Source organism: Manis javanica, chromosome 4, assembly GCF_040802235.1.
Source record: "Manis javanica isolate MJ-LG chromosome 4, MJ_LKY, whole genome shotgun sequence".
NCBI lineage: Eukaryota > Metazoa > Chordata > Mammalia > Pholidota > Manidae > Manis > Manis javanica.
Window position 1 is genome coordinate 151,964,241 of NC_133159.1, and position 26,725 is coordinate 151,990,965.

At 41.1% G+C, this 26,725-nt stretch overlaps 1 protein-coding gene and 1 non-coding gene across 5 annotated transcripts; both read left to right on the top strand.

The window, feature by feature from the left end:
- Positions 1-66: 66 nt before the first annotated feature.
- On the top strand, positions 67-26,725 carry MMD (monocyte to macrophage differentiation associated). 4 transcript variants are annotated; one of them, XM_017646979.3, is made up of 8 exons: positions 67-387; positions 1,504-1,679; positions 7,306-7,387; positions 10,833-10,993; positions 13,870-13,944; positions 17,954-18,055; positions 19,912-19,981; positions 24,836-26,725. In XM_017646979.3, the coding sequence occupies exons 2-8, from the start codon at positions 1,660-1,662 to the stop codon at positions 25,034-25,036; spliced, it is 711 nt and encodes a 236-aa protein (XP_017502468.2). In that variant the 5' UTR covers positions 67-387; positions 1,504-1,659; the 3' UTR covers positions 25,037-26,725. The 4 variants fall into 4 exon arrangements, with proteins under 4 accessions (XP_017502468.2, XP_073091509.1, XP_017502463.1 ...); XM_073235408.1 differs by lacking the exon at positions 17,954-18,055 and having other exon boundaries at positions 1,504-3,924; XM_017646974.3 differs by lacking the exon at positions 1,504-1,679.
- On the top strand, positions 10,110-10,213 carry LOC118968516 (U6 spliceosomal RNA). Its single transcript, XR_005056247.1, has one exon. It is a non-coding gene; the product is annotated as a U6 spliceosomal RNA (small nuclear RNA).

Below are 26,725 nucleotides of genomic sequence, written 5' to 3' on the forward strand. Positions count from 1 at the left end.
GCTGGTGGAGGGGCGGGGCGGGGCTGGTGGAGGGGCGGGGCGGGGCTGGTGGAGGGGCGGGGGTGGAGCCGGGCTCCGGGGCGGGGCGAGGGTTCCCGGGGGTGGAGGAGCCGGGAGGCGGGAGGCAGGAGGCGGGAGGTGCCGGGGCCGTTTAAGCGGCCTCCCTCCCGCCCCCAGCCACCTGGTCTGGCACTGGCCCTGTCCCGACCCCCGGCCTGGCCCGCTCGGGCCTTGCCCCGCCGAGCAGTCCGCCGGGCACGCGGGCGGCCTCCGGAGGAACCCAAGCCCATGAGGGCCGCGCGCCCAGCCACCGGCGCAGACGAGACGGAGCTCCCGGCCCCCCAGGAGGAGCGGAGGATCAATGCGGTTCAAGAATCGATTCCAGAGGTGAGAAGGATAGCGCCCCAGCCCTGCTGCCAGTGCCCGGCGCGGGTCCCAGATCCCGCCCTCCCCCGCTTGGGTCCCGGCTCCTAACCTGGATCCATCCCCCGCTGGATCCCGCGCTTTGGCGAGGGATCAGCACCCCGGGGATTCCCCGCCCTGTTCCCGGGAGATCCCCTTCCTCCAAAGACCGGGATCTCGTACCTGCCCCGGGTATCCCCCTAGCAAACTGCGGACCCCAGACCTCTAGATCCCGAGCTTGCCCTACCACCAAGGGATCCCATTGCTCACCGGTTTCACCCTGCCAACCCCCATCCCGGCAGGGCTCTCTTGCCTGCTGTGAGTACCCGAACCCCAGCCGCAGGCGTGGCCCCCGACTTCGGCCTCCACCCTTTACCCCCAGCAAGGGGGCTCCCGGGGCGCGCCAAACGGCGGTCGGCGGCTGCTGCGCCCTGCAGCGAGATTTGTCGTAAAGAGGGGGTGCTGGGCGTTTTAGGTGCTTTGTCTGTGAACGGCCCTATCAACAGGGAAACTGAGGCACGCTCCGCTGGTTTAGCCTTGCCTGGCCGGTCCGGGCCTTGCTGGGTCTCTCACTTAGAGTCCCACGCGTTGCTGCTTGGGACACTGCGAAGGGGCAAGTTAGCATTCGGGTGGTGAGACCTGCTCTTGAGGCGCCTAGATGGGAAAGGAGGAGGAGGAACCGAGAGGCGCCACCGGAAGGCTGGCCCGCTGCTCATTCACTGGAGAGCTGGTGGGAGCGTCAGCCTGGGGCGCACCGTGGCCGTATTCGGACTTCAGCTCTCTAGCAGTGGATGGCGGCTGGCCCATCGTTCCCAGTGGAAGCTCTGGGCCTTTTTCTCTAATTCTCCTTCCTTTAACTGGGTGAAAGTTCACCTCTCTTGTGTTTGTAGTAACTCTCCATCCCTTTGAATCAGGCAGCCATGGCCCCATTCCCAGACCTTCACCAGCAGGCTCGTTTAGTGTGCAGTAACGGGGAATTTGAAAGAAGAGGAATGCCTGAAATCGTGCAAAGAGGTTATTGTTGAGTTGTTAGGCACTGCCTTTTATTTCAAAAATCTAAAGTGCACTTTTTTTATTCTTCCCAACTCCCTATTCCCAAAGGCTAAAGGAGCCAAAAGTGCACAGGAAGAGTGGTGGTGGACTGCCCTCAAAAGGACCATCAGTTTGGAGACTTGGATTACCTTCTGAATATTGCTCATCACTCAGGGTGCTGACTGCCTGGCCCAGTTATTCCCCTCCTGAAGGCAAAAAGGAACCATGCAGGGTGGCTTTAGATGGTGAAGTCAGGAGTGAGGTCTAGAGGGGCTTTAAGGGACAAAGTAAATTGCATTCAGACATGATTGGCAAACCCCTGTGCATGTGGTTTGTTTGATTTGGTTTTACTTCTCTGCACATCTGTGCTCTTCCTGTTTTCAGAGAACAGTGACAATGTTCTGTGAAATTACCCTTCCTTATTTGATTAAATGTGTATTTCTTTCCTACCTTTTGAATTCTTCTCTAGAAATAAAACGAGCCTCGTATTTCTGGAACAAGTGTTAAAACAGTGTTTGTTAGGAAAAATGAAAACAAAAACCTTCATTTAGGATCTTACCGTCTCATCTGATTGAACTATCTTTTTGCTGGACACTAATCTATCCAGTCCTTATTTTCACAGTTGTAATATGACTTGTTGCTCTACTTCATTCATTTAAAAATGAAAAATACAGGCATTTTCTTTTGGTGTGGCATGGACTTTGTCATTTTTTTCAGTGCCTGCACAGAATCAATGGATATTTAACACTTAATTTTCTTGATGACATTTAGACTTTACCCTGATTTTCTTTGAAGATTGAATGATCCCATAATTTCTTGTTTTTCTACTATAGACTAGATTGGAAAGATATCTCTAGGGGTAAACTTGAAACTTGGAAATAAAACCTGCAAATAAAAAGTAACATAACTGAAAAGTCCTGGTTTTTGTGGTCCACACATTAAAATGTTGAGAATGCTATTCTGCACTCTCGAGAATGCTATTCTGCACTCTCAACACCGTGTTCATTTTGAGCATTCAGGATAGTTACAGGTGAGTAAATTACAGGGCAACAGGGGCGTGGGAGACACTGTCTGAAACATGTGCTCTTTCTCCCGATAGATTTATCAGGACTCCATTGAAGAGCATTTGATTGCAGTAAAAACATTTCATTAGGCCATAGTTTGTGGCTATGCCTAAACTACAAGACAACCTGAACACCTTGCTGGTGTGCTCAGAATGGCAACTTGAGACGGTTATTGTGGCTTTGGATCAACTTCCAGATTTCTGCCGTTTCTGTGGAGGAGAGCTGTAAGGAAAGTCAGCCCACTGTCCTACGTGGAGGGCTTTTTGCACACATGTGGCTTCTCAAAAATCTTAGGATGTGAAAAATTCCACTGGGGCACAGAGCGTGTTTTATCTTTCTTGCCCTACGCCTTCCACATTTGAGGGTCCCCGCCCCCACCAACAGACACAGAGTCATTCTGTCCCTTTCACAGCATCTCTAAGAATAACTGTGAATGTTTATTGAGTGCCTCCCTGTGCCAGGCAGTGGCTGGGTGTTTGTATATTACCCAGCTCATCCTCAACCGTAGCCCTGGAAGACAAATTTTATACCCATTTTATAGAAGAGCAAATGGGGTTAGAGAGTAAAAGGGAACTTGTCATAATAGCATATCTAGGAAAGAACAGACCATAGGGTTCAAGTTCATGTCCCTCTCTAATACCCAGGCTGCCAGTTCACCTGTGTGTGTCTCCCTGCCCATATCATACCTTCTGTGTGTACAGAGTACAGGCCTAGGATCCACAGAGCTTCTACTGTGTCTTGGTGGTGCATACAGAGTTCCCCAGCCTTGCAACCAAAAATCCAGGGAAAAAGATGCTCCATTGCTCAGCCCCAGCCTTGTGACCACTTGTTAGCTTCAAATTGAATATGTGGTAAAGTATCTTATTCTAAAGCATGAGGAAATCTTTGATAACTGCCTGTTTTTTGCATGTTCTCAGAGTAGTGAATTGTAGGCAGGGGATAGTCCCCTTATACATGCCTTGTCCCTTATTTAATCATTAAGGTGAATGCCCTCCACCACTATCACCACCTCTGGCAACAGACCCTTTTTCTGAACACCATGCTCCTTCATACAGGTGAGCAAATAAGGCACTGCACAGAGGTCCACGTATGTTGCTTCATCAAGTAATGTTGAAGGAATCCTTTGGAATGTCCATGGTCTCGGCCTTTAAGAATTTTCTATTCAGAGATTGAAGGTTTTTTTGGTTCTAAAAGTATGTGTCTCTCTTTGTTGTATACAGAACCCAGTGAAACTGATGATGGGATGTCTCTGGGTTAAGATAAAATAGTTCAGCAGCAGGCAGAATGTCTATCTTTCTATTCATTTAACACTTATTTATTAAGCTTCAGCAAGAAGGTGGGCATTGTGCTTGGGATGGGAAATGCAGTGGTGGACTAGGTGGCCTCCGTGGAATTCACATTACATCGGGAAAAGAGGAAATAAAAAGTAAGTTTAAAAAATCAGATTCTTACTAATTGTGTTAAGACGGGGATGGGGTGGGGGTGGGTAGCTGAAGTGATACTTGAGGTAGAATGGGTAGGAAAACCTCTGAGGAGGTGACATTTGAGCTGAGCTTGATGGGTGAGAAGAGCAGAGATAAGTAGCAAATGCAAGTGCTGTGAGGCTAGCAAGACCTTGGTGTGAGGAGCAGAAAGGAGGTGGTGTAGTGGAGGGTGGAGAGAGAGGAAGGTGGCGTCCGTGGGCTGGAGAAGCAGCGAGGGTTGGGCTCTCAGGCTCGTGGACCACGCTGAGAAGCCAAAGCCAAGTTTGGAGCTGGATTTGGTGTGTGCTGCGATCTGGTTTTGATAGATGATGTGGCTGCTGTAAAAGAGGAGCGTATGGGGACAAGCAGGGAGACCAAGGAAGAGAATTTGTGTTTCTATAGGGCCAGAGATGTCAAGTCTTGGTTGGAGGTAGGATCTGTGGAAGTGTAGAGAGGTGGACTGATAGGGAATATATTTGAAGGTGGTGGTGACTAGCAGTCAGAGAATGAGAAACACATAGGAGTTGAAGACAACTGGGATTTGTTCTTAGGCCTCTTGAGATCTACTTTCAGAAGGTACAGTATTTTGGGGCTAAATGTAAAGTATGCTAACAAATGTCCCTTAGTTCCCTACCTGCTTTTTCTCTCCATAATTTTGAAATTTTGTTATGGTGGGTGTGGTGGGGGGTTGGTACACGAGGACACTGGGCAAGGGGGAAGCAAGGGAGTTTGAAAGAGAATGTAAGGAGGTGGGTGAACAAACCTTGCCTAAATAATAGCTTTATTGAATGTGGTCCCCATACTCAGGACTCAGTCACCTCCCGCAAACCCTCTAGAGCATGCTGGATACTCCTGTTAGCCTTGGGTAACCACTGGGGTTATTCTGCCGTAAATAGAGGTGTCTTTCATAAATGGGTGCTATTTTCTGTAACACTTGAGAACCTTTCTTATTCTTTTTTGAGGAAGAGAGTAGGTTCAGTGTGTGGGAGTTGATTTGCATTTTACATCTGTAGATCTTAGGAGTGATTTCTTCTGGAGGCGATGTTGGAGGCTTGATTATATCCTGGCAGATCAGAGAGAAATAGAAAAAGTGCACTGTACACTTCTCCACAGAAAAGCCCTGCTGTGTATCCCACTGAGCCCCAGACAATGGTGCTCCTAGCAAGCGTAACTATCCTTCCCTTTCCTTACTGCCTGGATCTGGCTCTGTCCCTAAGGAAAGAGTACCTTAAGTCACATAGCTGGAATATTTCTCTCTACAACTTCTGAGTTTATTTTTAACCTGAGTGATTCCAGGTAGGCAGGGCTGAGCTGTCACAAACATGACCACCCAGCTTCGTTTCTTTTAAGAGAAAATATGAAAGTCTATCCCTGTTGCTGTGTAATGGCCTGACTATTTTTAGATTGGGCTGCCAGAGACATAAATTGCTATTTTTGTCTGCAGTCAGGTGGTAGGTAGACAAAGCCTATGTAAAGAACGCTGCATGGAGCCCTCTCAATTTAATCTACTCTCTACGATCTTGGAGCCTTGCTCTTTAACTTTTAAAATTCCTTATAGTGTATGCTACTTACAGCTTTGTTGTTATGTCTCAAGGTAATGATGTGGTAGATCCTTGCATGCTTGGGACGCTTCGAAAGCCTTCTTCCCGAGAGAGTAATTATTTTCCTTTTTAGTATTAAGAACTGTATAGCAACACTCTCATCCCTTAGGAAATTAGTAAAATTATTTAAAGGATTATCAGGGGAGAAAAGATTTATTTATCTATGTGTGACAATAGCTTGGATAAACTCTGAAGCTGTTAACTGCATGTTTCTCTTCAACAGTTTCCAAGCCATCTGGTGAATTCTATTCATTGAGTATATATTTTGCACACTAGGTAGATAGCTAATCCACTGGTGGTCCAAGTAAAGTATCTTCACTGTGGCAAATTCATTTCCCCTGTGCATTTTCTATCTGAATTCTCTATATTGGTTTAATAGGACTGCCAGTTTATTTTCATTCATTCGCTCTAAGGATAACAGGCCCTCCTTAATACGGTGAGAAGGTGATACTCTTTTGCCCATAAACTGGCCACTATTTAGGATGGCTTGACCCTGCCAATTTTTGGCAACCTTGCTCTGATTTGCTTCAGTGTGGCGCCATTTTTCATCATGTTAGTTAATAAGGTGAGACTAGTTAGAACCCGTTAGAGGCAAATAACCACCCCTTCCCCCAACCTAGCTCAAGCTAAAGGAGCGTTATGCTGCAAAGCTTGTTAACATCTTGCAGGCTCCACACACAGGAATGCAGCAGGCCCCTGAGACCTGAACACTGCCAGGGCTCTCTGTTTCTCTGCATCTGCTTTCAGGCAGCTGCTTTTTTCGTGTTCCTGAGTTTACGTCTCCTTTTTCCAGAGAACAGACTAAACCAGAATGCCTCACAAAGCATGGCATGGGTATGGGTTTGGTTTTGGGACTTCTCACCTGCACACTGAAATGGAAGAATGCTATCACTGTCAGGTCCTTTGATACTCATGATTTTTACTGTATTGCTGGTTTTCACAAAGTTAGCCCAAAGGAAAGTACGGAACATGGGTTTGTGTCTGTATGTGTAACAGATTTTGCTGTTTAGAAACATACACACATTTGTATGCTTCTAAATATGACTGTTCTAGCCAAGGTATCAGATACTAGTCATGTATTTGCCTTTTGAAGCAAACTCTTTTAATTCAGAAAGAATGCAGGTGAAAACACACCTCTAGTTTAGGTGGCCTAGAGGCAGCCAGGTATCATTTATTTAAGCTGTCTGATGCCAGAACAGGTAATGTAATATAGGGAAACTAGTTAGACAGGCCTGCTGACCATGGAATATAGGTCTGAAAGGTCTACATGTATAAAGCTTTATGAATTTTGGAGGGAAATTAGAATCCTTCCAAATGCTTTGTATTCCTTGTCATTTAACAGCAGTTACTGGCATTTGTAAAATTTAGGAAAACTCTCTTGATGTTTTTTCTGTTAAGATTTAAGCTTTGGTTGTGCCTTATTTTCAAATTTTTTTAGGGTTGGGGGTACCAGTTGAAGAGCATAGATATAGTTTCTGTTTGCTTTTGGTTGGTAGAAGGTGTTTCTTTTCAATAAACTGAAAGAATACTCAATTCTATAAACTAGGGTATTTGCTTTAGGATCACTGCTGCTGGCTCAGTTTACATCTATTTTATTTCATGGCTTTGGTTTTGTTCCCGTAACTAGATATTTCCAGCAGTTGCCTTTTCATTTAGAATAGACCAACCTGCCATTGGCAGGCTTCCCCATTGTCCATCACACACCATGAGCTTCCCTCACATGATGTCTTTTTGTTTCTACAGGTTCATGAACCATCGGGCCCCAGCCAATGGCCGCTACAAACCAACTTGTTACGAACATGCTGCTAACTGCTACACACACGCCGTGAGTGTTCTGCCCCTTTCCTCCTTCCCCAAGGGCTTTGGTGGGAGGAAGGGGCAGTTATCTTTAGTAACCACAGCCTGATTAGTGGGGCTGACTGACCTCTGCGACCTTACCTCCCAGGGTACTAGTGCCAGGCATGTCCCCAGAAACTCAGGGAGTGTGTCAGGCACTTGGAGTGACCTGTAGTCAGCTCTGTCCATCCTGCACTTGACTTCTCCAAAAAGATCTTTAAAAGAATAATAATAGTAAGGACCCTAGTTATAGGAAAACCAAAGGAAACTCTTTATGAATATTGTCACCTCTGGGTTGAAATGAATCGTCTTTTCAAGACAATGACCAGTGCACCTTTGGCAAGGAGCATTCACAATATTTGTGAATTTGTTGAAAAATGTGTTTTGTTTTGTTTTTACCTAAGTGTGTTTTTACCTAAGTGATCCCCCAGAACAGGCAGCCACATCTTCCTCACCCGACAATGGCCATTTCTTCTCAGAGCAGATGGTCCATATTGTTAAAGGAAAAGCTGGTTTGATCCCTAAATTCTTAGTGTTTTTTTCTTCTTTATAAAAGCAAACCATGCTTATTATAAGCAACTTAGAAAATTCTGAAGAATATATAAGAAAAACTCAAAAACAGATTGTCAACACTTTGGTGAATTTCTTCTTATTGTATGTGGTGTTTCTGAATATGTATATGTATTTCACAGTTTTCCTATTAATGTCATATTTTTGTCATTTTCTTGTATTAGTATGAATTTCCCTTTGTGATTTCATTATTCCCTTTGAAAGGTTGGATTTAATGAAAATTTGAGGAAGAAATGGTGACTGGTAGACAGTCTGAAGACAAGAAATACAGGAAACCAATTTACTCCTTTAGTGAAGAGTATTTAGAACAGGCTTATTCAGTTATTTTAGACAGTGTTAGTATACTTTATAGGTTAGATACATATGCCATTAGAATAAATGAATTCAAGTTGTGCCTTTTCATTTCTTTAACTCCTTCAGCCCTGAAGAATAGCCAATGTTTTCTGTAAAGGAACCATGATGCCAAATAAACCCAAAATAAATTAGTTTTCAGTGGATTCATTTATAATCTAATAGAGCAGTGCCATTTGGTCATTACTTAGCATAAATCAAACTTCATAAAGCATCTGTCTTAACTATTGTAATAGTGGAACACATATATTACTTGATAATATTGAAACATCCTAATTTATCACTGGATGTCCTTTTCCCTTAGGTGCTAAAAATATTTTTATTTAAATAATTAGTATGTTGGAATCTTACTAAATTCTTCTAGAAAAAAAATTAGTACTTGATATACCTGCCCTGGATTCCATAAAAGGGCTTCAATAATGAAATTTGGAGTAACTTCTTTAGTGGACAGTCTCTCTGGACCCATGGCTTAGATTCTGGCGACAGGAAGGATTTAGTAGAATTCTCTAGACTTGAGCTGACCTCTGCCTTTGCCTTAATGACATACTTGTATGAAGTGAGCTTCAGCACCAGAGGGTCAATGGTCAGAGTCTCCAAACTTGGTTTTAAAGAATGCAGGGCTTAACTGATTGTCTCCAGAACCTGCCAGAGTATCCATAATTTATTCTTGACTGATGAATTTAACAGAGCTAAAAATAAAGTTAATTCTGAAGATAACTGTCCATAGGACCATAAGAAAATGGTGTGTGTGTGTGTGTATTGAAATTTCAAGCAGGATTTAGATAGAAAGCCTATAAAACTTGAAATAACTGTTAGTTTATATGGCCTGTTCCTTCCCTCATTGCTCCAGTGTGCATCCACTATTTTCTCTATCAGTTGCGAGCACTGATGAAAGTTCCGGAAATAGTGCCTTGATAGTTTCCATACAGTTGACCGATAAAAGCATTTGGTGAAGTATTTGTTACTTAGCAGGATGTTGAGCATTTTAGTATAATAGTTTGACTACTGAGATGCACAGTTTACTTTAGGGAATAGTATGTGCTTGAAATGGACCTGAAAGATCCCTTAATTATCTCTTCTGGATATCACAAGTGTTGTATAAAACAAAATTAAGGAAAAAGTGGCAAAACCTCCGTGTTAATATTTTAGAAGAGAAACTGTCATCTTATTAAACTGTATCCCTGATGTTTGAATTTCAGAGAGTAGTAAAATTTCTAAAACATAACAAAAACTTCCATCATCATCATTTCATTAAGGGAAGGATACTTTAACACGAATAGAAAGGACATAATCACAAAATAAATTAATTCTGTTTTATGAAAAACTTACTGTATAGGCCTTAATTTTCTCATTTTTTCTGAGCCAGTAAAAACTTCAGCAATTGAATATTCAATGCTGATCTTATCTAGGGGATTTAATATTGTGTTGCAAGAAGGCAAAAAATATGTGTTGGGGGAAAAAAAGAGATAAGGTGGCTAAAGTGTGCATTCTTTGCCATCCAGGCATACTGAGTCTAATATTTGACAAAGTAGTTTATTTATCCTGAGGATGTCTGTTATAAAATATTTACTGTCCTTCAATTTTACTGTCAACCTAAAACTTCTCTAAAAAATTAAGTCTTTAAAAAAATGTCTACTAATCATAGTCATACTCATGACGGACATTGAAATTTGTGCATATGTCATATAAAAATATGGTGCAGAAAGCAAAATTCTCATTAAGATTCTGGTCTCTTAAAATTACTTGAATAGATGGGAGTAGATCACCCTTGCTTTTTGAAAGGTGCCATTGTGCTCACTTTAGCACATATGCTAAAATTGGAACAAATCAGAGAAGAATCGCATGGGCTCTGCACAAGGATGACACGCAAATTCTTAAAGCACTCCATATTAAAAAAAAAAGAATAGTGCTATTACAAATGACATATCCCAAACCATTTCTCCCTGGAGTCATTCCCAAATTGGTGAAATGAACAGATCAAAACTACAAGTCAGAACAAAGGACTTGAACCGTTGATTTGTATGTGTATGTTGTGTACATTTTAATACGTATTGGCTCGATTCATTCAGTTATCCCTTGCTGAATGAAGTATTGGGATTCATGCAGGGAACCAAAGAATATTTAAAAAATCAGAACTTTCTGGGAAATCTGGGTTTATGCCTGGCATTTGAATATTTTTAAGTATCTAATCTAAATCACATTATTGTGAAGGATGAAACGTGTTCTGATTTAATGAAATTAGGATAAAGAACTTGTGTTTTGCATCAGGGAGGAATGTCACGTCCTTTACTGCTTCCTTGTGTGCCCCTGGTGGGCACAGGTCCTGGGCGCTGAACAGCGGTACCTGTTCCCGTGCAGCCCTGACAGCTTCATCTGGCCCTAGTGATTATTCAGGAGAGACAAGTGTTTAAAATGATCGTCCTGAAGTTGTCCCTGGTAAAGCGAATGTATTTGTCACAGAGGTCTCAGTTCAATGACACCAAGGCTGTTCCCTCCCCTTGCCTCTCCTTCAGTTCCTCATCGTGCCGGCCATCGTGGGCAGCGCCCTGCTCCATCGGCTGTCTGATGACTGCTGGGAAAAGATAACCGCCTGGATTTACGGGATGGGCCTCTGTGCCCTCTTCATCATTTCCACAGTATTTCACATTGTATCATGGAAAAAGAGCCACTTAAGGTACCATGGATGAGTGCTATTTCAATAAATCAGAATAGTGACTCAGATTAGCCCCCCATTTTATACAGGTGATGCAAAGGGTAGACATTTTTCTGCCTTGTAGACTATATAACAATGTTGTCCCATGGTTGAGGACATTTTCTCTGGATTGGACAGAGTTTGAGGGTCCCCATTTGTATCTAAGACAGCAGGCCTTTGCTCAGAAACCATAAACAAACCATACTGCTCACCCAGGACTTAATGTAAAATCCTGAGACCTAATTGCCAGTGTGATCAAGCCCACTAAGGACACTGTTTTAGGAGCCCAGCAACTGTGAGGAAGTGACAAAGTACACTGAACTTGGGAGTCAGCAGTTGGGCTGGGGTCCCAGCCTTGCCACCTAGCCTTGCATAAGTCTCCTGATCTCTGGAGCCTGTTTCTTCATCACTGAAATTGGAATAATAATGTCTGAGTAACAGAGTTGTGTGATAGGTGAATGAGATAATGCATGTGAAAATGATTTGAAAATTACAGAGGAGTGCAGGACTTTGTGAGGTAAGGAAGCACACTAAAGCTTGGGTTTACTGCCTTGCGAAATTCAGCCTTCAGAATTAGGTCCAAAAATCCATATATTTTGCTACTGTTAGCTGCCAGACACTTTCTAAACCATACCATGGGCACTAGCTCCCAACAAGGACATAAACGCTCTCCTCTGGAGAAATATACCATTTCATTGTTTATGAAATAGATTCTGCACAACCCAAAAGAGCAAAATTTCCTCCCCAAAAAAAAGGGAATTCCAAGCAGACTTAGAGCGATTTAAAATATTAGAATATACATTTTGGTTTTACAGAATTTCCAAAAAAACATCTCAAACTACTCAAACATTCTAATATTAAAAAGACATGTTTTATTTAAGAGCAGGATTTGGGATTCATGAGATGAATACTGGTTTCCTCACATGTAGATCCAGTTTTAGAGCTAAAAGGACCCTTAGGGTTTATCTAATCCAAACCCTGGGGGAAACTGAGGCTCAGAGAAGTGGCCTGACTTGCCCATATCAGTGATACCAGAAGAATGTCAACCCCCCAGGACCTCTGACCCCCAGTCCTCAGGGTTCTCTTCACCACCTCCTTTGCAATATTGCTCAGTGTTTGCCATCTGCTACCTTGCTTATAAGGTAACAATTCCCTGGGCTTAAAATAAAGCCATAGCATTGGTCTTGAGGGGCATGCTGGGACACATCGAAGGGAGCCTCAGAAGTACCTGTCCTGGCTCCTCGGGGGGCACTGCCACAGAGAACAGAGGCCAGAGCACTTCATTATCTTCTTGGCACGTCCCTAAACTTGTGGTTGCCTCGGCTGACTTGGCTTTGACGTCTAGACTTCTGAATCAATAAGGAGCTGTAGATGCCTATTTCCGTATTCAGGGCCTCCGTCCAGCGGCTGGAGAAGCAGGTGTAATAGAAACCAGATTCTCTTGAACCTTGAAATAGCACTGCCAGGATCACAAGCCACTTGTGGATATTTGCTCTGCATTCGTTTTTCAAATATCCAAATATAGCCTTAATTGAAATAAAATTGGGAAGGGAATTAGCATTTATTGAGTACCTGCTGTGTGCTAGGTGTTGTGCTAAACACATGGCCTAGATGATCTTATTTCACACTCACAGACATGCTATGATAGATATGTTTTTTGTATTTTACCTGTGAGGAAAGTGAGGGTCAGAGAAATGGGTGGCAGATCTTGAATAAAATTGCAGGTCTGACTTGACCCGCTATGACATTGCATGACAGTCTGGAAAGCAGAATTAGAAAGACCCGAAACGTAGCTAGGAATCACAATCATCCAAAGAGTTTAAAATAACAAAAAGATTCTCTTCCTTCCATCCTCTACCCCATCTGGCTCTTTTAAATTAGAATCTTCTGGACTGGAGTCCATGATTATATTTTATAAGCTCTCCAGGTGATTTCTGATATGCAGTCAGGTTTGAAAAGCATTAATCCAGTGTTTGCTTTTGTAGATGTTTGAACAAAATTATTTTCACTAACACATAACTAACACTAACTGACAAAACATCCTCAGCCTGCTTTGGTCATTGCCGTGTGTGGTAATCCCAAGTGCACTCTGAAGCTCTACCAAATCAGAGCTATTACCCCTTGGACACTGGAAATGAATTCAAGATGATGCAACACATTCATATGTTTAAATTACCCTAGTAAGGAGCAAATTCTGTCTAATTCATTTTGTGACTAGACCTCAGTGAGCCAGGTCTTCCTGAATTCCCAGCTTTGGATGGAGCAACTTGCTTAAAAATGTGGGAGGCTACCCTCTTGCAACAAATACGTCTTTTTTATTTTTATTGTGTTCCTAAATTTGTTTCTGAATTTTCTTTATTACAACTTACTGTCTACACTAAGATATTTGAAGTTAAAGTCATCCAAAAAAAAAGAGGGACGTGGACCTCAGTGAGTGTTTACTGAGCACTGCAACTTTGTGCCCTGCACTAAGATAGGGACTGAGGGGTGGGCTGCCCTCAAGGAATGTCATTTTCCTGTTATATAGGATCTCAAAGAAATGGAAAATGGCAGAAAAGATATATTTTGCTTATTTTAACCACTTCAGAGTTTCTGATTATTGTGGGGTTCTGTCCCTGTATCTCATACATGGTGAGTCATCTATTGTGTGTGCAATCCTAGAAATAATGTAAAGCTTTTTACTTATGGCTTCCTATTGTGAAGAATAGTTGTGTGACTTTGAAAGCCAAGTTATAAATGCCGTGAGAAACTTGAACCAGAACAGAAATGGCAGCCTAGTGGAGTGACAGCCCATATTGCCAGTCTGAAAGTTTTCTGAAGAGTTTTGTCTGACTTGTACTTTTTGTTCCCTCCACTAGGACAGTCGAACATTGTTTTCACATGTGTGATAGAATGGTTATCTACTTCTTCATTGCTGCTTCTTATGCTCCATGGTAAGATACAATCTTTTTGTTTCTGAAGATAGTGTTTTTATGATACAATTCCTCAGAGCCCCTTTCCTCCTGTCTTCCTGTCCCTGCCCATTCCCAGGCATACATTTCACCCCTCTGCCCCAAAGTCACATGCGTATATGGATTTTTTGCCCTGTTTTGATTTATTTGGGTCAGATTGCAGATTTTAAGGGGAGAATGCTGCTGATGTTCAGAACACAGGCATACCTCATTTTATTGCGCTTCGCTTTATTGCACTAAACAGAACTGCATTTTTCACAAATCAAGGGTCTGTGGCAATCCTGCATCTGGCCAGTCTGTCAGCACCATTTTTCCAACAGCATTTGCTCATCTCATGTGTCTGTGTCACATTTTGGTAATTCTCACAGTACTTAAACTTTTTCATTACTGTTTCTGTTTGTTACGGCAGTGACCTGTGATTAGTGTTCTTTGATGCTACTATTGTAATTGTAACTGTAATTTCAAACCACGCCCATAAAAGATGGCAAACCTAATAAGTGTGTGTGCTTACTAGCTGCTTCACTGATTGGCTGTTCCCTATTTCTCTCCCTCTCCTTGGGCCTCTCTAGTCCCTGAGACACCACAGTATTGAAATCAGGCCAGTGAATAACCCAACAATGGCCCCTAAGTGTTGGAGTAGAAGGAAGAGTTGCATGTCTCTCACTTTAAATCAAAAGCTAGAAATGATTCAGCTTAGTGAGGAGGGCATGTCAAAGCTGAGAAAGACTGAAAGTCAGGCCCTTTGTGCCAAACAGTTAACCAAGTTGTGAATGCAAAGGAAAAGTTCTTAAAAGAAACTAACAGGGCTACTCCACTGACCACATGGTAAGAAAGTGAAACAGCCTTATTGCTGCTTTGGAGAAAGTTTTAGTGGTCTGGATAGACAGTGAAACCAGGCATAACCTTCCATGAAGCCAAGCCTAATCCCGAGCAAGGCCCTAGCTCTCTTCAGTTCTATGAAGGCTGAGAGAGGTCAGGAAGCTGCAGAAGAAAAGTCTGAAGTTAGCAGAGGTTGGTTCATAAAATTCCAGGAAAGAAGCCTTCTCCATAACAGAAAAGTGCCAGGTGAAGCAGCAAAGGCTGATAGAGAAGCTGCAGCAAGCTAGCCGAAAGGTCTAATAGGATAATGAAGGTGGCTACACTAAACAACAAATTATCAATGTAGGTGAAACAGCCTTATATTGGAAGAAGATGCCAGCTAAGACTTTCAAGATGCCAGCTAGACAGAAGACACTGCCTGGGTTCAAAGCTTCAAAGGGCAGGCTGACTCTCTTGTTAGGGGCTATTGCAGCTGGTTGAAATCTAAGTTGAAGTTTCAGTTGAAGCCAATGCTCACTTACCAATCTGAAAGTCCTAGGATCCTTCTGCAGAGCTGTGCTAAATCTACTCTGCCTGTGCTCTGTAAGTGGACCACAAAGCCTGGATGAAAGCACATCTGTTTACAACTTGGTTTACTGAATGTTTTAAGCACACTGTTGAGACCTACTGCTCAGAAAAGAAGATTGTTTTCAAAGTATTACCATTTATTGACAGTGCACCTGGTCACCCAAGAGCTCTGGTGGAGATGCACTATGACATTAATACTGTTTTCATGCCTGCTAACACAACATCCTATCTACAACCCATGAATCAAGGAGTAATTTCAACTTTCAAGTCTTATTTAAGAAAGACATTTCATAAGGCTGTAGCTGCCATCTGAGATAGTAATTCCTCTGGTGGACCTGAGCAAAGCAAATTGAAAACCTTCTGGAAAGGATTCCCCATTGTAGATGCCATTAAGAACATCTGTGACTCAGAAGAAGAGGACAAAATAGCAACATTAACAGGAGATGGAATAAGTTGATTCAGACCCTCTTGGATGACTTTCAGGGATCCAAGTCTTTAGTAGAGGAAGTAATGCAGATATGGTGGAAATAACAAGAGAATTAGAATTAGAAGTGGAGCCTGAAGGTGTGACTGAATTGCTGCCATCTCATGGATGAGCAAAGAAAGTGGTTACTTGAGATGGAATCTTCTCCTGGTGCCCCACAGGAAGATGCTGAAGATGCTGAGATTGTTGAGATGACAACCAAAGACTTAGAATATGACATAAATTGGCTTGATAAAGAAGTAGCAGGTGTGAGGATTACTCCAATTTTGAAAGAGGTTCTACTGTGGGTAAAATACCGTATCAGACAGCATTGCGTGCTGCAGAGGAATTGTTCATGAAAGGAGGAGTCACTCCATGCAGCAAAACGTCATTGTTTTATTTTAAGAAATTGCCACAGCCACTCTAACCTTCACCAGCATCAACACTGAGACAAGACCCTCCACCAGCCAAGAAACCACATATGGCAGAAAGCTCAGATAGTGGTTATCAATTTTTAGCAATAAAGTATTTTTAATTAAGGTATATGTACATTGTTTTGAGACATAATGCTACTGCACACTTAATGGACTACAATAGTGCAAATATTCTGGGAAACCCCAAAATTCATTTGACTCCTTTTATTGCAATATTCATTTCATTGCAGTGTTCTGAAACTAAACCCCACTATCTCTGAGGTATGCCTGTATGTATCTGGCATTGCACTGTTCAAGGGAAGTGTTAACCTGAATGTAGGTGGCGTGCTCACTTCTGAAATATATTACTTTTGCCTTCTGTGTTCTTTCTAAATACTTCTGCTATTCATAGTACATGGACACCTAATTATCTAAGTGGAAATGCTGTAAATATGTATGAGAAAAACAAGTTCACTTTTGAAATTTATGCTATTGATCTTCAAGTCACTTCACAGCACAGTGGCTACTATATATGGAGTGCATTTCTCATTTATTTTGCTTAGAGAACCAGCCAAAATAGTTAGCTATTTAAACTACTTGGCATTCTGTTAGTTCCCCTGATCTTCCTGCCCTTTTGGTACACATCAAATAGAATATTTTGTTGCTTTGAAACCCATAATGAAAGAAACACTAGTTTTCCTCTATCAAGACATAGTCCAGTTTTAAACCCTCAGATATTAATTTTATTCCATCAACGACTACAGTCATTAGAAATAGCAGGCCTCTAGATTCTGACTAATACAGCATCCTTCATTCAAAATGAATCCTAATTATCTGTTGTCATTTTGTAAAAGTAAGTGTCATCTCTCCTCAACACCCATTACTAAATTATAGGTCTGCATCATTTTGGCATGAGAACACTTAAGGGCTTTTGTGAAGTATACCTCAATTTAAAATAAATACATAACAAATTTAAATGTAGGCTGAGGGATCAAATATTACAGTAGGCAATTTGTTCACATGTAGTCTTCAATATGCAGAGGATACCGTTTCCATTTGGGAATATGAATTTTGTAGTAGTAGCCAATCGGAACAGTATTTTTTTTTCTTGTATCTATTCTTAATATGAAATTGATACAAATGCATTTGCAACATTTTAAAATTCAAGCTTCATAAGAGCCCACAGTAAAATTCTAGCAAAATGTTTTCCATAGCATATGTTGAGCTAATTCTTCTCATGTTCTCTCTTGGCAGAGAGATGGGTAATGGAGGCACTTGGTCTGTGCATTAGGCATCCACTGTGGGTTTGTGATCCTGGTTCAGGATTTTTTTTCAGGGTTCTTACTAAGCTTTGTAAGCAATCTGCTCCCAAACACAGTGTCAGAAACTAAGAAGGCAAGCGGCCTTTACAGCAGTCTGCCTAATAAGGAGAGTCAGGCATCACAAGTGTAATGGGACTCACTTGTACATACCTCCTTTTAGCTGGCTCTATTTTTAAACCACACTGGAACTAATTCTAAATCTTAAAGGTTGGCCAACAATTTTATCTCTGAGTTGTTAATTTTACCCAAATTGCCCAAGTACTTCCTTGGCATGTCAAGTGCCTTTTCTTCCTGGTCTTACCCTAGTACTTTGCTCTCCCAGTTTTCAAGACTAGAGGAAAACACAAGTTCTATGATTTCCTTTCATTTATCACTTCTGTTCTTTGTTGTCATGTTTACATTTTTAGGTTAAATCTCCGTGAACTTGGACCCCTGGCATCTCATATGCGTTGGTTTATCTGGCTCATGGCAGCTGGAGGAACCATTTATGTATTTCTCTACCATGAAAAGTAAGAGAAAATAATTTACATTTGATAGTTTTTAAATTAACTGCCTAAATTTCATCTACGTCACAGCACAATTTATATTTGCACTTCAAAATAGTGGAAATACATAAATAGAATACATATTGCTTTTAGCAAATCTTCAGAACCATTTGGTATTCATTATTGGTGGTCAGATTACTGCAGGAAGAAACGATGGCTTGTGTGTGATATGATGTAGCTGAGGGACAAGGTGGCCTCTCATGTTAGAGTCAGTTGGATCTCATTTCACATCCTTGGGAAGATTGGCCTTCTCAGCAGGCTAGCCATATCCTCTGTGGTTTATAGTTATCACATGAGAAAAATAACTGCTTTTCAAGGTATCTGTGAAGATGGAAGATAAGGGGCATTAAGTGCCCAGCACAACACTTACCTAGATAGGAACCGAGAGGATATTCCAAACTAGGATTCCTCGAGAGAGGGGATATTTGGACAGGCATCTAAACTCTTATCCTTACTGTGGGGCACCATTTTTTTAAGCCCATTATTCATAGCTCATAGTCCTAAGTGTTTGGCAATAAAAAAAAGAAAACTTTTCGAAATGTAGTACCTTAGCTTTAGAGGAGACCTTCAAAGTCTGTGTTCTGGCTTCATGCTTAAAAGATGAAAACATTTAGGACTTGCATTCCATTAGTGATTCATCTGGAATTCAGACCCCAGTGTCCTAGTTGACATTCCACAGCTCTTTCCATTATTTCACATGCCTGAATTTGAGCCGCTCACAACCACGAAGTCATTGTCATTGGATACAGTGTTTTAAACTCTTCATCTATAGTGGTTGGCAGCATAACTCTCAGAATTAAATGTTAACTTGTGCTTATCACAATGTATTCAATTGTTTTCTCTTTTCAGAATGGTTTTCATTAAGTTCTCTCTGACTGAAATTCACTTAAATGCATTTTTTTGCCATAATTAGCAATTCTGATTGGTACTATGCAGTCTATGTAAGTCCAGGGGAACTGTTTGCTTCTTGGACTCAAGCAACTAATTTATATCCTTGTGTGAAGTAGGAAATGAAGTAAGAAAACCACCTTTTCTCCTAGACCAGGCCTTCTACTATAAACCAAACCTGCACACCCATTCTTCCCCAGCTCGCGGATATGATCATTTCCTGGTGGGCTTAGGGTAGAAAGCACTAAGGATGAGATGTGAGGCACCCTAGGCCATTTGGATGGCAGTATGAGGGGGCACCCAAACAGTGCCAGGTACTGTTCTCGGCCCTGCAGACCCAAACAGAAATGCAACTTAGCCCCTGTGTGTGAGGAACTTAAGGTCTAGTTTAATTAGGCAGAAATGTAAGCTGAATTTCAGTACAGAATGTTTCTTATTTTCAGACGTTCTGTAACCTAACAATTGGAGTTTGTGGCAAGGCAAAATGAACAAAAATACATGTACTTTCTTCTTTAGGGCTGCCGTCCCTTCACCAAGGGACTAATTTGTCAAACTTGTCAAGCTGTGTCCCTCTGCACCTTCAGAATTTCCGTTCCTTATAGCTATGGATTGGAACAGTGATGAAGCAGACACTCTAGGATTAGAAGGGGAAAGTGCATGGTGGGTCGGATTCAACGGTCACTGCTTTGGGCTGAAAACATTTTCCAGGTAGCATGTGGAGTTTGATGCCTTTCAATCCTGAGAGAAATGCTAGTTCATTTTATTCAACTACAGTGTTTTAGCTGGAGGTCTAATGGTCTACTGGGAAAACACATTTCCTTTGAATAGTTAAGAGTTTACATCTCATTTTCAAAAGAAGTAAGGAAAAACTGATATAGAAATGGTCTGAGTATTGTAGGAATAGATGAATTAACTGCATTTCTATCCGACAGGTATAAAGTGGTTGAGCTCTTTTTCTATCTCACAATGGGGTTTTCTCCAGCCTTGGTGGTGACATCAATGGTAAGACGTGTCTTCCTAATTCTAGTTATTTTGCCTTATTTCCTTGTAATTCACTGAGGTTCTTCCTATGTCTATAGATACAGAGCTTTCTTTCTGAAGTTATGACATGTGCATTAACTAGGGACTCCAAAGAAAAAATACGTAAATAACGAAATGCCAGCAACTTCCACTAGCTCCTTTCTATAGTGTGGGAACGTTGTTACATTAAAGTGTGTTCCTTTTCACGTGAAATCTGCTGTGTTTGTTTCTGGCTGATAACCTTCCTGTGCACCCAGTCCCAGCCCCCTCCTCTTCCAAGAGGTGAGATCATGTTTAGGTAGGTAGTTCTGCTTGAATTACTTGGTGTCTTAATCCTAAATCCATGCAAGAGTGTTAAGAATTAGAAGGACCTTAGGTCATTTGTTTCAGCGTTTCAGTGGATAGTTCTCAAATCCTTTCACTCTTCACTCTATTTTTCCTTTCCCTGCTTTTATTTCTTTCTCAGGAAAATGCTTTTTTTTTTTTTGCACTTCACCTGAATGTTTCTTTCAGGGAGGAAAGTGTGACATTACCAGTAGTAGGCAGTTGCACGTAGATATTTCTGACTCCATGTCAGTTTGATTTACTGTTGAGAAATCTGTGTATATCCATCAGTTGGAACAAAAAAGCATACCATTGTGACCTCACTTTGTTGTTGGGGTTACTTGTGCCTTTAGCTTCTGTCCTGCAGTGTCTTATGCTCTACATTTTTTGGTACTAGTCATTATTATTAATTAAGGAACTCACAGTATATTTAGTCTGAACTCTCTTCTCAGCCTGTAATGGTCAGCTGAATCGTACCCATAATTTCACTCCTGGGCATTTAGGTGCATTATAAGAATGTAATTCCACTATACATAATAGCTCTTGCCCTGGTCATAAACACACCTGTAAAAGGTTTAGGAGGTAGAGGTTTGCCTGTGTTTTTTTTCAGGGGATGTCTTATAAGAATGTAACAAAATGTTTCTTCAAGATAAGAGCTTTAGGGTAGCTTTAATAATTACCTAGCACCAAAAATACATGGAGTATAATTAGTAGAGACAACAGGGAATGGTGAGGGGAGGGAGTTGAATAACCAAAGTGAGAAAATCTGCCTTGAAGGTTGTGTAGTTGGAGGGTGATTCAGGACACCCAAAGCAATATAAGCAAGGTCTGTGTAGATAAGTTATCAATCATTAGACTATAACGCCAAGTAAATTCCCTCTGAGTATCATAAGAGCCAGTTGATCCAGTATTTTTACAGCCTAAATCTTTAATTGGCATTTTCACAAGCGGTATAATAGGAGGTAACTAACACTTATGATAATTAAACAAGATAATCCCCACACTTGCCCCCATAGAACTTAGAATCAAGCAGGAAAATACAGTTCATATTACTTAAAAAACTCATAAAGGTTTATAATGCATTTGGGGAACATGCAGGCTGCTGTGGGAGCACACGACAGAAGAAGCAGGGGAAATGACATTGAAACTGATTCAGGAAGACAAGTAGGAGCCTGGAGATAGTAGGGATGCTGTACCTTAGAAGAGCTTCTCCAGCCCGGGAGTGAGCACTTGCTCCGGAACCGTCAGAGCAAAGCCCAAAGACAAACCTGCAAAGGATAAAATTGATCCTCCAGTAAATAAACTGCCTACCAGAATAAAACTCGACATTCTTTAAAGGAAGACAGCAAAATCTATACCCTTTAACAACTTGCCATCCATTAGCAAAACAAATACCACCAGATGAACAAGAAGCGGAAGTGTGAGACACACAGCCCTGAGGAAAAACAGGTCAATAGAAACAGACAGCAAGATGACAGAGATGTCGGAATTAGCATAGAAGGACTTTCACATAATGAGTAAACAGATGAGGAGTCTCAGAAAAGAAATGGAACTGTTAAAAAGGAACCAAATGGAAATTCTAGACCTGAAAACTATGATATGTTAAGAAAAAAATTTATTGGAGGGGTTTAACAAACAGATGGATACTGTAGAAGAAAAGATCAATGAACATGAAAATGAATAGACAAGCTGAGAGAAAATATTTGCTTTCTCCATATGTATCTGACAAAGGACTTGTATCTTGAATATACAAAACAACTCCAAATCAGTAATAAAAAGCCAATCATACGAAAATGGGTAAAACACTTGAAGAGACACTCCACAAAGAGATATACAAGTATCCAATAAGCCCTTGAAAGTGCCCAACATCATAGTCACTGGGGAAACTGGGGAAGTGAAAGTTAAAACCTTAGTATGCTACCAGTGTACCACTGTAGAATAGTTAAAATTGAAAAGACTGACAATACCAAATTCTGACAAGGATGTGCAATAACTGGAACCCTAATTCATTGTTGGGAGGAGTATAATTGTGTATATCCACTTTGGAAAATTGTTTAACCATTCATTATGAAGTTAAATATACATTTATGACTCCACACGTATTATCTAACAAATGAAAACATGTATCTGCAAAAAGATCTGTAAAACGGCATGAATTAGGTTTATTCATAAGCCCCAAAATGGAAAGTCAATAAATTACATTAAATAAATCAATGGATGCTAATAGAAAGGAATGGATGACTAATATACATAGCATATACATGAATCTGAAAAATAATATATTGAGCAAAAAAGAAACCATAAGGAAAAATGTATGTAGTGAAAAATCCCATTTATGTGAAGTTCTAAAACAGATAGACTTAAGTCTGTGGTAATAGCCATAGAACAATGGGTGGCTTGGGAAGGGACTGTCCAGGATTGGCAAGGCATGCCAAAGAACTTCCTAGGATGTTGGGATAGTTATGTATTGCCACAGGGTTTAGGTCAGATGGGTTTAGGTCAGATAGGTGTGTGCGTTTATCAAAACCCACAATGTTCACTTAAGGTCTATACATTACACCCTATATACTTATCATCAGTTTTAAACCCCACCCTCCCAAAAAAGAATAATTTTAGGAACCAGACTACCTTGATTAAAATCCTCGTTCTGACTCCTAAAAGCTTGACCTCAAATTACTTAACCTCTCTGTGTTTTCGTTTTCTCATCTGTAAAGTTGGGATGATAATAGTTCTATTTAGGATTGTGAAGATTGAATGAGTGAATACATGGAAGTGCTTCAAACAGTGCCTGCCGGGCACATGGTAGGATAGTGACATTGAAAATGAGGAAAACAATTTTGTTTTGTCTTACGATTAACTCTTTTTTGGTTCTTTGAAAGTTGATGTGCTAAGGGTGGTGTCTTGAGGAGCTATTAACAGAATGTCTGTCAAAACCACCTGCTTGCTTTGGTCTCTTGCATATTGTTTGAGCAGAAAGAAAAAAAGATCAACCTCCTTTGGTCTCCTATGGGCAGTGCCCAACTGTGTGGCTTGGTTGGGTTATTTTATTTCTCTGGCTGTACTCTCTTCCTAAAATAAGGAGGTTGTGTCAGATGAGTGACTTCTCACCATTTGGGAGCCATATGCCCTTTTGAGTATCTGGTAAAAGCCTTAACCCTCTCCTAGGAAATGCCCCTAATGTACATACACAGAGAATTTTATATAATTAGTTGCTTTATAATCTTTAGGAAACAATAAATGTGTGTGTGGTGTTTGGGTTTTTTGTTTTTGTTGTTGGTTTTAATAAAAATAAGTCTGGCTGACTTTGCATCTTACCAAGGTTAATAAGAAATCTGGAATCAGTCATTTTGGGGTAGCTCCTTCCACATGTTTTGATCCTACAAAACCCTTGGGGGCTTATGTGAACTTTAAAGATAGGATGGATTCTCACCTGTGCCCCTGTATCCTCACACCTGGTTCTTAGCTCACTGTCGTCCGCTGCTGCCATTGCTATGGCCTAGGTCTGCGGGGCCCATTCAGGTAGGCAGCTGCATTAGTTTCCCCATGCTTCTCGCTGGACTTGGCCACAGGACTCGCTCCAAGGCTCATAAGATTGCAGCCATCAGTGCCCAGGCCTCTGGGACCGCCCCCCCCCCACACACACACATCTTCCCCTCCAAGGCCTTGATTTAGGTTTCCACTCAGCAGAATCTGACACCATCTATTCCTAGTCCTCAGGAACCCAGGGGAGTGGCTTGTTTCATCAGCTTCTTAGGCCCCACCTCTATTTTCTTCTACTCTCTTTCATTCAACCCATTTTAATCTTGAAGATAGGCCAGGGTCTTTGAAAACCAAGACAGGCCTAAAACTTCTTTTTTTTGCTAAAGTACACATGGCTGTTCACTTCCTACTAAGCTAAGAAATGGCCAGCATCAGGGACAAACAGGCCTGGCAACATCTAGAAGGTCAGGATGTATGTTGTACTATGTGATCTCTAATCTCGGAATCACTTGTAACTGTGATTTTCCTATGTCAGCCATAAGGAAGCCATAAGCTCACATAAGCAGAAGGAGTCTTAGAAAAGCAATCAGTGTAGAATAGTATTCAAGGAGGAGAAAACCAGGGCTGAGATGTACATTGTAAGTGGAGAGGTGTGGGTGCGCCTTAGTAAGGAAGAAAGCTTTTAAAGGAAATGATGAAAGCCAAGGATTGTACCTCAGTTAAATGAACTACCGTATCTGGATGCAACTGCAGGCTGCTTACATACCTTATATGTGAGCAGAACGTGCTGCTTTTCACTGTGGGACCTGTAACCTGACTGCTTGATCAGCTCAAGACTGTCAGCCCAAAGGGCAATCAAGGTCGATGTATGAGAGACTTTTAAATTTAGTTCATATTTCAGATCAGGATTCTGTCTGTGCAGCTACTTCATTGCCTAGAAAACCAGGAGACTAGGGAGAATTGCAATTATCTCTTCAGTTTGTCACATCAGAGTAACAATAGAACCTCATTAATTTTTTCCTCTGTTGACAGAATAACACCGATGGACTTCATGAACTTGCCTGTGGGGGCTTGATTTACTGCCTGGGAGTTGTGTTCTTCAAGAGTGATGGCATCATTCCATTCGCCCATGCCATCTGGCACCTGTTCGTGGCCACAGCAGCTGCAGTGCATTACTACGCCATTTGGAAATATCTTTACCGAAGTCCGACAGACTTCATGCGACATTTATGACCAATCTGTACTAGGTCTCCAAACCAGTATTATTTCATTTATACTTGGGAGTGGGGTAGGAGCTGAGAATTGCACAGAGGAAAAAAAAAGAAGACAACTGCACTGACTTTCTTTGTTCTTTGAAATATAATTACTGTGAAAGTATAAAAGCTGTGTTCTGGAATGTTCCCCCTCACAGCAAGTAAATAAGGTAGTGAGTTAATTATTCATTCCATTCCACTATCATGAAGGACTCTGGATAGACTTGGCCAACTGATGTTTACAAACCAGAATTTTGTATTTTAATTTTACAGATTTTACTACATGATTTTTCTAAATTACTAGGTCAGGTTGCAAAAGTCAGTGCAATAATGAAGCTTCCTTTTTAAGACAAAATTGTTTCTATCACTTTCCCACTAGCTGTGTGAATAATCACGGACAGAAGTTACACTACTTTTTCCATGTTTCATCTTGGCCTAATAACATGGTTATTTTTTAAATAGAAACTTTCTTTTTTTGTAAATTTTTAAAGACTATTTCATTGAAGTGCATCTCTGCAGCTCCTCATTCACATGAATTTTTGCAGCAGGCTGTCAACATTCCACAAATGAACAAACATTATACCTCTTAGGACAGTTTTATTAAGCATGGAGAAATTGCCAATTTTTTTAAAAAATGCAGTTTTCCAAACTTTCCTGCCAACTTCTGACTGAATTCCGTGCTGCTTTGGGCCATATACCTGACCTAGTTGGGTTTACCACTGATGGAAAAGTATTTTGATATCATTCACTTTTTCAAAAAATTCAACTTTTCCTCTATGCCTTTGCCATGTTTTCTTCAGGGTCCCTTTCAACAGTAGATGAGTGTTCATGTCTGTGTCAGGATGGCATTGCTGTGTTGGCCATCCCCTGAAAACCCCCGAAAACCATTACAAATTACAGTGATGAGTAGTATTGCCTATTTGGCGCCCAATGGTTAAGTCATTGTCACTTAGCTTTGTATTACCAGTTTTGATATTCATTATCAGTTGTGGACTTAGATGCCTAAATACTCATTTCTACCTTTCCTCTGTATCTCCCACTATACTTTTTTATTTTCCATAGAAAAATTATTTAAAGCATTGTTGGAGAGAGAGAAAGAAACTCATGTCTGTTGTCCATGGGTCACATCCTTACTCAGTGGAGTGGTATTTAATATATTATTTTTGGTTTTCCCTCAGTGTCTTATATTGAGATTAACGTATTAGTTGCTTTGGTGATGAATCCCCTGTTGGTGTTTTAATACATGAGATAACCTTGCCTTTAGGTGCTGATATTGACTGTTTTCTAGCAATGGGTTTGATTTGACAATAATATGTAGGTTTACTCATTGAAATTTTGTACTGATGTGGCTTTAAAATGGTTTGTTTTGTGGGGATGTGTTTAGAATTTGCTGATTTTGGTGAGTTGTATGGGAATGAGGAACAGAAGAACTGATATTTGCTGGTGAATTCTTAAATAGGCAGGGTACCCAGTGATAACACCAACGAGACCACCCCTCTCTGCATGACTGAACATCTGCATGCCTGTTGTTTTATTGTGTGTATTTTATTTTTAATATATTAACTTTTGTGGATTCGTTTAAAGTCCATTTAAAAGTAACACTGTCAAAACCACTAAGATGTATGTAAAAACTTGTGCTGTAGACTAGAATAAAATTGTTTCTTGGGTT

What these genes read in the sequence shown, in the direction of transcription:
- MMD (XM_036999101.2), top strand. Translation starts at nt 3,860, where the DNA reads ATGCAGTGGTGGACTAGGTGGCCTCCGTGGAATTCACATTACATCGGG. An exon ending in GTATTTCTCTACCATGAAAA is followed by an intron (nt 18,056 to 19,911) that starts GTAAGAGAAAAT and finishes TCTATCCGACAG; the next exon opens with GTATAAAGTGGTTGAGCTCT. An exon ending in CCTTGGTGGTGACATCAATG is followed by an intron (nt 19,982 to 24,835) that starts GTAAGACGTGTC and finishes CTCTGTTGACAG; the next exon opens with AATAACACCGATGGACTTCA.